At 45.4% G+C, this 13,094-nt stretch overlaps 1 protein-coding gene across 1 annotated transcript; it reads right to left on the bottom strand.

Annotated features, from left to right (window-relative positions):
• Positions 1 to 5,001: 5,001 nt before the first annotated feature.
• On the bottom strand, positions 5,002 to 11,145 carry LOC106866556. The gene is made up of 2 exons (XM_024462095.1): positions 10,405 to 11,145; positions 5,002 to 5,306 (listed from the first exon to the last, which is right to left on the bottom strand). Exons 1-2 carry the CDS (start codon positions 10,784 to 10,786, stop codon positions 5,296 to 5,298), a joined length of 393 nt encoding a protein of 130 aa, XP_024317863.1. The 5' UTR covers positions 10,787 to 11,145; the 3' UTR covers positions 5,002 to 5,295.
• Between the last annotated feature and the right edge of the window lie 1,949 nt (positions 11,146 to 13,094).

Raw genomic sequence — 13,094 nt, forward strand, 5'->3', positions numbered from 1 at the left:
GTTTATGTTGTGCTCCGGCATCGTGTTCGATTGTCAGTTGCTCGTTTGCCTGGGCTATAAATCTGGGTCTTGTATATTCGGCCCATGCAAGATCCTGGCAAGTGTTGAAACCTCATCCGTAATAAATAAATAAATAAATAAATAAATAATATTCTCAATAAAATAAAATAAATAAATAAATAAATGTGTAATACCACATCGCACAGCCAGGAAGAAGTGGCGCCGCTGGCTAGAGAGTATTGTGGCACCACAAGGGAGCAGAGGCCTTCGGAACACGTTTAAAACTCGCATGTGCTGTTGTACCATAGAGACTAGGGGTTGGGGCGCGCCTCCTGACGACCTGACGCGAACCTGAGCGTATCTAAAGTACCGGGTGTACTTGGCAATGTTAAATTACACCGTTGCAGGGCCTAATCATCATGTAATCAAAATACATCTGATGCGTTCCGGTAGGATGCATGCATTGAAAAGTCTGTACCACACGATCAGGGAAATAAAGCCAAGGTCATGCGCTGGCTTTATGATGCAAAGATATTGTGAACTAACGAATACAGCAACCTTTGACCAACTGCGCATGGGTCTTGCCCCTTTTAGGATAGGACAATTCGGACCGTGATTTAGGAACAAATCATAATTTATACAAGACTCAATATGTGCTGAAACACATTTTGTTTTTTCAACTATAAGATAACAATGAGTAAGAAAGAGGCATGCGTTCTTCTTAACCAGCTTGAGTCCACAGTAACCTCATGAACACAAATAATGTTTGTGAATCATCTAACATTAATCCCCGCAAAGTATGTCACTGAAAACAGAGACTGCCTCATGCAGGTAGGACGCCCTATGGTCATCAGGGACAGGAGCATTGAGCATCGTCTGAAAGCAAGCCATGTAGTAGAGATCTAGCTAGCGCCTAACCCTCGCCAGGAGAGTTCATTAGAAGCTCGCTGAGCTCCTCTGCCATCTTCCAGAAGCATGCGCTGCCGTATATAAGAATGAGAAAGAGCCCAGAGATTCAGTATGAAACAAATAAATCAAGGATACCATTATGTATTGATGAATTCAAAGAATGAGCTGGATCATGCAAGGAATTACCATGATTTCTACTCTGACTAAGAAGCTTGGTTTTGGAATGGGTTATACAATTCAGGCGCAATGAAAGTAGCTCTTTGCAAAAAAAATATTATATGGGAACTTATCAATGCTAAAATATGTTCTTCGAAGTATTAATTCAGTCTAAAGCATGATATGGAAGACCAGCTATTTCATGTAGAAAACAATATTTGGTTTCCTGCAGGTTGTATATATGTTACATCAACGAATAGTATCCTGCCTCAACAGGTAATTTGCTTTCCGAGATAACCAATGAATCATTTAATCATGGGTTCATAGAAACTCTGGCATGATTCATCTTTTTTCTCTAGTTAATCCTGAAAGATAAAACAAGGCTGGTTATATATTGACTCGGAAATATTCAGGAATTTTTTGAAGCAAACTCATGCCAACATGCAATGTTTGTTAATAGAAGTTCAGAACTTGTAAGAAATCTTCTGTCATATGCATAAACAAAAGAGCAATGAATAGAATAACACAGAAACTGTCAAGAAGCTTAGTTTTTGGAGTAGCTATGTATAGCTGTGAACTTCTTTTGTATAGGTGGGAAAGTGAAACATTGGATCAAATGTTTACATCAATTTGTTTTAGTGCATGGTAGAGAAGATTTACATGATAGAAACAAAAGAATGAGCAACAGATACCATGACAATTGTATGAGTTTTGTCCTTAGTATTCGTGGTAAAGACCATGTAATGCATGTAGATACTGATATCAATGCATAGACAACTTTTCACGGTCACCACATTGAATGCATGTTAAAAAAGATTGAAGACAGCTATGATATTGCTACTAACCATAAAGTAGGCATGGCACTCATGTTAATATTACGCAGTTCTCAGTAGGTGAAGCGTGGCAAAACAATCGTCATGTAAAACAAATGTCAACTAATTTCTACATATAACATAAATAATAAATAATATGACAAATTAAACAGTCAGAAAATAACTATGTTGCTCCAAAAGAGAGCAAAATTAGCAAGGCACTCAAATATAATAGATAAAAGTGAAACATCACTGGATTGTGCCATGTAGTGCCATTCAATTAAGTACTTGCTTGACTCACTGTTGAGCCTTCACCTTCTGGCTCTGCTTGCACTTCAACAATGTCCAGTCGAAGCCATGATTGAACTGGTAACCTGCAGTCGGCCAACAATTGAACAAGTTACAAAGCATATATCATAAAATACATAATGGGGATGTCAGAATAGTCCTTCTGATGCTATACGTTCATGGTTAGAGATCTCTAAAGATACGTCGCAGAAAACCGTAATTTGGTCGTTGATCAAAATGTCAACAAATGGCAATAGTGGAAATAAGAAACGGACTCCATAAGACCTGTAGCAAGAAAACCCATGAGCACTCTCACGCAATGGCATAAGAAGGGGTAACGACATTTCGCAAATTTGAAATATGTGAGCTTAAACTGAAAGCTTGTGACACATCCTTATATTTGTTTTTTTCCGATCTGTGTGTCAGTGTGTGAGAAAGGGTAAGCATGTTATGAACATCCAGATAAGTAATACATGATGGATAGAAATTAAATAACTATTGATGGTTAAAGATATGTGTGGTACTTTTTGTTAGTTCATTGTAGCACCTTATTGTGGAAAGAGGCCTAATTTAATACAACCCCCCTCCCAAACGCAGAAGGGTAGAATGGTCTTTTCACGTTTTTTCTTCTACTTCCTTTTGATCTCCTTTTGCTTAATCCTTTTCTTTTCCCTAGAAAAATATCTGCAGCCTAAAGTATTATTTCGACAATTTCATCGGTGAGATTGTGCGAAATTATGTCTACTATGACGGTGTTAAATTTCATCTCGATCCGACGGTAAAATCTCCAGCCAACTCCAAAACACCAACTGTTGTTCGGATTCCTCGCGGCCGTGCGTCACAACGCAAATGTCTGACTTGTTCGCATGTTTCCCGTTGATACAATCATTATTTTGACGATCCCTTCGGTGAGATTGTGCGGAATTGTGTCTACTACCACAGTGTAAAATTTCGTCACGATCCAACGGTGGAATCTGCAGAAAACATGAAAACACACAGTGTTGTTTGAATTTCTCGCGACCCTGCGAGACAGCACAAACGTCCAAATTGTTAGCATGTTCCAAGCTGTGTCAAGAAAGATTTCGCCGATCCCTTCGCCGAGAATGTGTGGAATTTTGTGTACTATTACAGTGTGAAATTTCGTCGCGATCCAACGGTGGAATCTCCGTAAAATTGCAAAACACCAAGTGCTGTTTGGATTTCTCACAGCCGTGCGGGACAGCACAAAAGTCCGACTTGTTCACATGTTTCCTACTGGCTCAAGAAGTATTTCTCTGATCTCTTCGGTGAGATTGTGCGGAATTGTGTCTACTACAAGCTCGTGAAATTTCGTCACGATCCAACTGATCCAACGGTGCAATCTCCGGCAAAATAAAAAACAACTAGTGTTGTTCGGAGCCAGGTGAAAAGAAGAGAAGAAAATATTGATTAATGTCCATCATGCCCTTTTTATGAAGGGATACGGAGTGATCTGGACCGTCCTTGTGTTTTCGTTGGAGGAGAGGGGGGTGTATTGAATCAGAAGTCCTGTGGAAATTAATAAAAGAGATCTGTTCATTATTGAGAATGATGTGTTGCTGGCAGTTTCTGTATTAAGTAGCAAAGCATACAAAAGTTTATATATTTCTTGTGTTACCTTTCTGATCAATAGGCCAGCTGGCATTGATCTATGTGTTTTGTTCAGCCTTCCTTGGCAGGGTTTAAAAGAAGTACGACAAAAGATGTCTAATTCAATACAACCCCCTCTCCAAACTCGGAAGGGTACGGCGGTCCTTTTACGATTTTTCTTCTTTTTCCTCTGGTTTTTTTGTCTGCTACTATTTTCTTCCTCCTGCCATCTTTCTCTCTCACAATGTATCTATCGCTTCAAGAATTGTTTCGTAGATCCCTCCGGTGAGATTGTGCGTAATTGTGTCTAATTCGACGCTGTGAAATTTCATCGCGATCCAACGGTGAAATTTCCGGCAAATTTCAAAATACCTAGTGTTGTTCAGATTTCTCGTGGTCGTGCGTGACAGCGCGAGTGTCCGAATTGTTTGCAGGTTTCTCGCTAATTCAAGCATTGTTTCGACGATCCCTTTGGTGGGATTGTGCGCAATTTTGTCTACTATCACAATGTAAAATTGCATCGCGATCCAACGGTGAAATCGCCGGAAAACTTCAAAACACCAAGTATTGTTTGGATTCCTCGTGACCGTATGGGACAGAACGAACATCCAACTTGTTCGCATATTTTCCGCTGGATCAAGAAAGGTTTCGCCGATCCCTTTGGTGGGATTTTTCGGAATTGTTTCTACTATTAAAATATGAATATTTATTGTGATCCACCGGTTGAATCTCCGGAAAACTTTGAAAATCCCGAGCGGTGTTTGGATTTCTCGACAGCACGAACATCCAACTTGTTCACCTATTTACCGCTGGCTCAAGAAATGTTTCAACGATCCCTTTGGTGGGATTGTGAGGAATTATTTCTACTATTACCTCGTGAAATTTGGTGATGATCCAGCGGTGAAACCTCCAGCAAAATCAAAAACACTGAGTTTTGTTCGGAGCCAGACTAAAATGAGAAAAGGAAATATTGTTTAGTGCCCATCGTGTCCTTTTTAATGAAGGGGTACGGAGTGATCTGAACCGTCCTTGTGTTTTTCATAAGAGGAGGGGGTGTATTGAATTAGAAGTCATGACGATTTCCACGATAAGGTGCTACAATGAACTAACAAAAAGTACCACACATATCTTTAACCATCAATAGTTATTTAATTTCTATCCATCATGTATTACTTATCTGGATGTTCATAACATGCTTACCCTTTCTCACACACTGACACACAGATCGTAAAAAAACAAATATAAGGATGTGTCAAAAATCAAAAGCACACCTAGCTCACTTATTGTTAACGATGCTAATAGAGGGAACATATATACGTATGCCTACATTGCTACATAAACCAAAACGTGTCAGCAACACACTGTTTTGAACAGTGAACATGGATATAATTGCAGTTATCTTTTGTTACTCTGCCACAACAGGAAGGAGAAAATGATGTATGGGAAGTTTGTTCACACAAATGATCCTACCTTCCTCTAGAAAATACAAAAGATTATATCCAATGCACTCCAAATCATATCTTCAGCTTTGCTCTGGTATGTAGTAACATCAAGTTAGTGACAGACCTCAAAAGAAAGCAATAAAAAGGTATGTAATTTGTTGCAATGCTCCAAGCATAATTATGAGGATGTTAATTAAAACAGTACACGTGTGCACAACTAAAGTATCTAAATTAATGCCAATCGCAGAAATAGAAAGACATATCAAATGGACATATTGCTAACCAACATTAATTTGCCGATGAACTACGTACGAGCTACCAATCTGCACGGTATGGTCAAAGGCTCCATGCAGTCCCGACCGTAGCAGCGCCAATTTTGGAGACAATTGCCAAGGTCGTCATCGCTGCCCATGCTTCCCTAGTCAAGGCCTCCACCTGCGCCAGCGCTGCTGTTGGCATCACGCATCAACATGAGAAAGAGATAATCGCACCATGGGAGAAGAGTGGAAGCTGTGTGGACACAACAAACCTGCCTAGGAGGATGAGGTTGCCGATGGTGGCATCTGTCACCCTCCAGATCGTCACCGGGAAAGGAGAAAATGCAGATCATGCGGTCTCTTGTTAGATACCCAATTCCCTCTGCACTATGGTGATTATAGAGTAGCGATTACAGAGAAATTGTGCTGGATTACAGAGGAATTGCAAATCGAGATGAACTCTCAGGAGATAACAGTTCTAAGTTCCGCCGCCGCCAAGCCTGATCCTCTGGATGCCTCTTCCAGGACGGCTCTTCTCAATAAGTAGACGATGCAGTTGGAGATTCCAGCTAGCGAATCCACGAGGGCCCCAGGTACTTGCGATTCTCCTTGCGAGCACGCACCGGGCGAGCCGTGTCTTCCCTCCTGTTGGTGTTGCTGTCAGGTGGGTCCAATAGGTCAGGGATGCTGACATCCCCTCCTCCTTCAGACGAGGCTTGCCCCCAACCCTCAGCCGCAGGGAACCTGGCTTGCAGAGCCACACGATCTTCCCAGGTCGGCGGCAAGGTAGGATCACCAGACCACTGAATCAGCACTTGCTCCACCATGGTGCGGCGTAACTGACGCCAACGCCGCTTCATCACTGCCACAGGAACCGCATGAATGTTTGAATGAACTGGAAGTTCAGCAGAAACAACAGTACCTGGAGAACAGCCTTGCGCAAGAGGGAAACATGAAAAATTGGATGCACTTGCGATGATGCTGGCAAATCCAATTTGTAAGCCACTTCATTGACACGAGCCAGAACAGGATAGGGACCATAGTATCGAAACGAGAGTTTATGACTCGCTCGAGAGGCCACGGAAGATTGCACATATGGCTGCAATTTTAGAAACACCTAATCACCAACCTCCAATGAGCGAAATGAACGCTTCTTGTCAGCATGAAATTTCATCTGTTGCCGTGTGCGGTGCAAGTGCTGATGTAAGAGTTGCTGAACCACGACGCGTTCATCCATCCATGATTGCAATGCTAGAACTGAAATGGAATTGGTAGTGGTGATGCCCCAGTGGCGTGGCTCATGTCCATACATCGCACGGAAGGGCGACATGCCAATTGCAGAGTGCGAGGTGGAATTGTACCAGAATTGGGCTAGCGGCAACCAAAAGCTCCAGCGCTTGGGGCATGCACTGATGAAGCAACGGAGGTACGTCTCGAGGCACCGATTGACGCGCTCGGTTTGGCCGTTAGACTGCGGGTGATAAGCAGAGGTCATATTCAAATTAGTGCCAGCATACCTGAACAATTCCTGCCAAAAATGACTCGTGAACACGGGATCTCGAACTTGATTCATATACAACAACGCCACTTTGGAAGCCGTATATGGATGAGCTAGCGGCAAGAAGTGGGCGAACTTGGTCAATTTATCGACAATGACCAAAATACAGTTCACAGACCCCGATTGTGGCAAGCCATCGATGAAGTCCATCGATATGACGTCCCATGATTCTTTGGGGACAGGCAGAGGCATTAGCAAGCCGGGATAAGCGACACGCTCCGGCTTGGCCTGCTGACAGGTTTGGCAACATGCCACATACTGCTGGATGTGGTGCTTCATTTTTGGCCAAGCAAAGAGGCGGCGGATTCGACTATAAGTCGCAGGGAACCCGGAGTGGCCGCCCATAGGGCTATCGTGAAAAGCTGAAATAATTTTCTGTTGAATGCTAGTGCCACCACCAAGCCAGATGCGTCCATGAAAGCGCAATAAGCCTTGTTCCAAGGAAAAACGACCCTTAGGATCAGTACAAATAGCTAACTGCTCCAGCAAACACTGCGCCTGCGGATTGGAGTTATAACTGGCCAACACATCCTCCAGCCAAGATGGTTGGCAAATAGAAAGAGCTGCTAGCTGATCAGAATGTACCGAGCGAGAGAGAGCATCCGCAGCACCATTCTCAATGCCTTTCTTATAGCAGATCCAAAAGCGTAAACCCAACAACTTTGTGAACGCCTTCTATTGCCAAGGAGTTGTCAGGCGCTCCTCCAAATGTACCAAGCTACGCTGATCCGTCTTGATAATGAACTCAGCATGCATCAAATATGGACGCCACTGCTCCACAGCGATGATAATAACAAGGTATTCTTTCTCGTAAGTTGAGAGGCCACGGTACCTTGCGCTGAGAGCCTTGCTCATATAAGCAATAGGGTGCCCCTCCTGTTGCAGCACGGCACCTACCCTGGTGTCACATGCATCTGTCTCTACCACGAATGGCTTAGAAAAATCCGGCAATGCAAGAACGGGGGCAGAGATAAGCTGGTGTTTGAGTACCTGAAATGCTTGCTCGGTGACATCAATCCACACAAATGGTGTTCCTTTTTTCAACAGATTAAACAGAGGGCGCGCGATGATGCTGAAGTGACGGACGAACCGGCGGTAGAACCCAGCCAAGCCCAAGAAACGTCGCACTTCCTTGGCATCCGAAGGAGATGGCCAAGCCTGAACTGTCTGAATTTTGGACAGCGCAGTTGACACCCCCTCTGAACTGATCACGTGTCCCAAATAAGATAAAGACTGCTACCCAAAAGCGCACTTAGATCGCTTGACCTGCCACTGATCACGCCGTAAGAGCTCAAGCACCTGGCCCAGATGATGCACATGGTCTAACAAAGAGCGACTGTAGACTAAGATGTCGTCGAAGAAAACAAGAACACACTGACGAAGCAAAGGCTGCAACGTAGCATTCATCACGCCCAGAAATGTGGCTGGAGCCCCCGCCAGACCAAACGGCATGACGCGATACTCAAAATGGCCAGCATCCGTCTGGAAAGCAGTCTTAAATTTCTCCCCTGCCGCCATTCTAATTTGATGGTAGCCGGCACGGAGGTCCAACTTGGAGAACCACTGCGCTCCAGCAAGCTCATCCAAAAGCTCCTCAATCACAGGTACCGGGAACTTGGCTATGGTGGTCATCGAATTCAAGTGGCGATAATCAGTACAAAGACGCCACGAGCCATCCTTCTTCTTAACTAGCAGAGTAGGTGAAGAAAATGGGCTTGTGCTGCGCTAAATCACCCCGGAGGCCAAAAGCTCATTCACTTGCTTGTTAATCTCTGTCTTCAGCTCAGGCTTATGACGGTAAGGACGGATGTTGACAGGACACGCACCCGGAATGAGAGGAATACGATGATCACATGCTCGCCGCGGCGGCAAGCCCTGCGGTTCTGCAAAGACATCTTCAAATTGGTCCAGCACATGTTGCACCACTGAAGGAATAGCAGCAGATGGTTCTTTAGTATCAGACACCATATACAACTGGACCACATGAGAAACTGCTCCGGTGCGACACATGCTTGTAAACTGCAGAGCACTAAGCAAGTTCTCTGACAAGGTTGAAGTAGAATTCCCCTGCAGATGAATATGCCCCTTTTCAGATGGAATGACCATAGATTTACCTACCCAATCGATTTGTGGGTTGTGATGCTCCAGCCAATCCATCCCCAATATCGCATCATAAACCCCAAGCTGCAAAACCTTGAAATTAGTCACAAACTCATGCCCTTGAGAAAACCAAGAACGGGCTGGTAAAAAAGACACACAACGCAATTCACCTCCATCTGCCACATGCACACGGCACGAGCGGTCAAGCTGACAAATGCCGTGGAGTTTGGGGGCCAAGGACTGATTCACAAAGGATGTGGTGCTGCCGGAATCAATCAATATGAGCACCTCTGCACCCTGAAGCCACGCATGGAGCTGGACCGCCTTAGGCGAGGAACTGCCATCAAGCGCCTGACGAGAAATTGCAAACACCGTTTCTTCCGAAGTGTCAGTCACATATTCAACAGTGGGCTCAAAAATTGTTTCCAGCGCGAACAATTCCAAGAGCTCTTCAACAACATGAAGCTGAACCGTGTTAGGACAAACGTGATCATGTCCCCAACGCTCCCCGCATTTGAAGCACAGGCCCTTGGCACGCCAGTACTCGCGAAGAGCCTTAAGCTTGGCTAAATCCTGTTGAGGTGGATCAGGCGCGCGACGATCAGGTGCCGCTGCAGGTGGTGGAGCGGTCAACTGTAGTCGAGCAGGAGGCGGGGGTAAAGGCAGTGGAACCCCCCGCCGCGGCGGTGCCGGAAGACGCCACGGGGGTGCACGAAACATGTCTGGATACATGCTCGCCACCTCCTCCTGGAGCAATGCCAGGGAACATGCCGTGTCCAAATCTGGCGGTCGCTGCACCAAGACCACCGCATGAATGTCCAATCACAATCCCTCGACAAAACGAGTTAAGAAATAATAAGAAGTGAGATGATTAGTAATTGTCTCAAATCGCTCAATGTACTCAGAAACAGAAGATGATTGATGGATTGTGTAGAACTGTCGGATGAGAAGCTGGTGTTTATCACGACCAAACCGCGTAAACAACACGGCGGTGAAGGACTCCCATGTGAAACTAGCAAGCTTCTTCTGAACTGACTGAAGCCACACGGCAGCGGCTCCCGAAAGATTCAGAGAAGCCATTGGAACCCAATAGGTGGAGTGAATAGCAAACATCTGAAAATATTGCTCACACAAGGTTTTCCACAAGGTTGGATTCTCCCCATCGAACTGAGGAAATCCAATAGCCGGATGGGCCTGACCAATTCCGGCGAGCAACTGACTCGCATGGGCAAAGGGAGAAGGTACAGACACAGGAGATTGAAAGGGGAACTGACCATTGGCCGGGAGGGGCGCCGGGATCACAAAGCCCCCCGGTGCCCGCTCCCGTGAAGTCCCTGGGTCGCCGTGGTCCGCAGACCCGTGAGGAGCCCTGAGCATGCCAGTGTCGCCGACGATGAGATCGTCGTTGGCTGCGTACCTTGGGTGTGGCGGGACAAGGGGAGCCGCCACCTCCTCACCAAGACGGCCGCGCCCCAGCGACGCGACCGCCTCGCTGAGGTTGCTGACGCGCGCCTCCGTCTCCGGGCGCCACGCCGCGAACTCATCCATCTTCGCCGATTGGGCGCGAACCACAGTTGTGGTTTCCCGCATGTCGTGCCGCATCTCGTCAAAGCCTGTTGTGAGACGCTCGAACAACTCCTTGAAGGACGGATCCATCTGCTCGATTTGGTCGCGGATCTGACAAACGCGACGAGTCTCGATAATTGGAAGCGGCGCCAACGGGAGGGTGGAAGGAGGTCTCTGATACCAGATGTTAGGTACCCAATTTCCTCTGCACTATGGTGATTATAGAGTAGCGATTACAGAGAAATTGTGCTGGATTACAGAGGAATTGCAAATCGAGATGAACTCTTAGGAGATAGCTACAGTTCTAAGTTCCGCCGCCGCCAAGCCTGATCCTCTGGATGCCTCTTCCAGGACGGCTCTTCTCAATAAGTAGACGATGCAGTTGGAGACTCCAGCTAGCGAATCCACGAGGGCTCCAGGTACTTGCGATTCTCCTTGCGAGCACGCACCGGGCGAGCCGTGTCTTCCCTCCTGTTAGTGTTGCTGTCAGGTGGGTCCGACAGGTCAGGGATGCTGACATCTCCACACCATGCCATTTTTTGCACAAATTACGTTGATGAGTTAGGGTTACGGCCACCAATCACCTGCTGGAGCAAGATAAACAGTTCATGAGAAAAAAAAAGATGAACCTCGCATGAAGCAAAGACCATATGATTTCGACAAAATCAAAATGAACTCAAAAGTCCAAACAATTCAACTATCTCTTCGCTAATCAGGGCCCGGGAAGCTTGATAGACTTCCGGTTGGTGAATCGAGGCAAGCGTACCTCGTGGATTTTGGCTCCTTCTTGCTGCCAAGAACGGGACCAGGCCCCTGTCGCCCCGCACAGTGACACCAACGCTATTGGCGCCTGCTTCAGGTCTGTCGGACTCAATGCCTCATTTACTCCCTCCGATCCATAATAAGTGTCGATAATTTGTACTAAAGTTAGTACGACTTTTCACTAAATCCCTGACACTTATTATGGATCTGAGGGAGTAAAGTTCTGGACATGCGAGATGGCTATTGATTCCCTTATTGTTTGCTTGGGGTTAGTTCTACAAATGGCAGCTATAGCTATATGATGTTACCCTGTAACTTGTGAAGTCCTGAACTTTGCACTCAATATATACGGCACTTCACATTAGCACCTAGCACTAGATTCTTTCTTGCAACTTTTTTTTATACAGATGTGATTTACATTCCATTGATTTAGTCCAAAAGACGAGCTATAATTTGAAGTTTCTGTTGGCTGCAACTTTTCAGTAATGCATGTTGAAGTTTCTGTTAGCTGCAACTTCCCAGTAATATATATCACATTGTTGTGACTCGCGATCGAGCCAATCTTCAGTCTTCACTATTCACATGTTGAACTTCATGATACGAACGGCAACTTTATGAGGAATATGTGAGAAGAGAGCTTTTATGTTGGCAATTAAGGGATCTATAGTATTCACATTTAGTGGGCGATATCTGGTTACTGTAAATGTTGTGTATCTGAAAACCAGTGGAGCACATGTGAGAAAGATATTCGTGATGACTACTACCTATAAAATGTGCTATTGCCTATTGATGTCGGCAGAACGCCGGCACTTGTGCCAACAATAACCCACAAGTTATTTTGTCAAAGAACCCTGCAATTCTAGGACTAGGAGCCATCGGGATCCAAACAACTCCCTGTATGACGGCAGGCTTCGGTTGCGAGAGAAATTTTAGCAGAAGCACAAATTGCTCATGAGAAGAACACATGTTGAATACCCAAGCCAAAAATATTGGCTGAAACATGAACTAAGCCTAACTCAGGTGGTCTGGTTCCTGGTGGTGGAACTAGCCCACCCAGGTCCCAGACTTGACATGTGTGTCACATTTCCTTGGATTAATCCAAGATTTAACCGGCGCTATTCTTTCAGTGGTAGGTGACGCACCCGTCAACAGCGAGGCGCCAGCGGTGACTTCGTCAATCTCTCAAGATCTGCCGGCTCAGTCTTTCGGAGGTGCTCATAGGGATAGGGTGTGCGTGTGTGCATTCATAAGAGTGAGTGTACGCACGTGTGTGAACATCTGTGTTTGTACCGTGTTTCTAAAAAAAAAAACTGCCTGAAACGCTAATGTTGTCATGAGTCAAATTGCCTGCACAGGATCCACTGGTACCGTATTTCATTGCCATCCTGATGAGCGACCTAGACAGGCAAGCATCGACCGCGTTTTCTGGTTGGCTTAAGTGACTAATCCTAGAAAGAATAGAAATGAGGATGAGCTTATACCCCATGGCCTACCCTATTGTATTAGCTTAATGCTTGCTCAGGCTCAGGCACTACTACGTAAAGTTGTTTGCCTGACTTTTCACATCGAGAAAGACATAAGAATACACCGTTCCAGAGACATATAAACGGAGGTCACCTGTACCACCAAATCACCA

Source organism: Brachypodium distachyon, chromosome 3 (assembly GCF_000005505.3).
Source record: "Brachypodium distachyon strain Bd21 chromosome 3, Brachypodium_distachyon_v3.0, whole genome shotgun sequence".
NCBI lineage: Eukaryota > Viridiplantae > Streptophyta > Magnoliopsida > Poales > Poaceae > Brachypodium > Brachypodium distachyon.

Coding starts and splice junctions, on each gene's coding strand:
- LOC106866556 (XM_024462095.1), bottom strand. CDS start 10,786: ATGGATCCGTCCTTCAAGGAGTTGTTCGAGCGTCTCACAACAGGCTTT.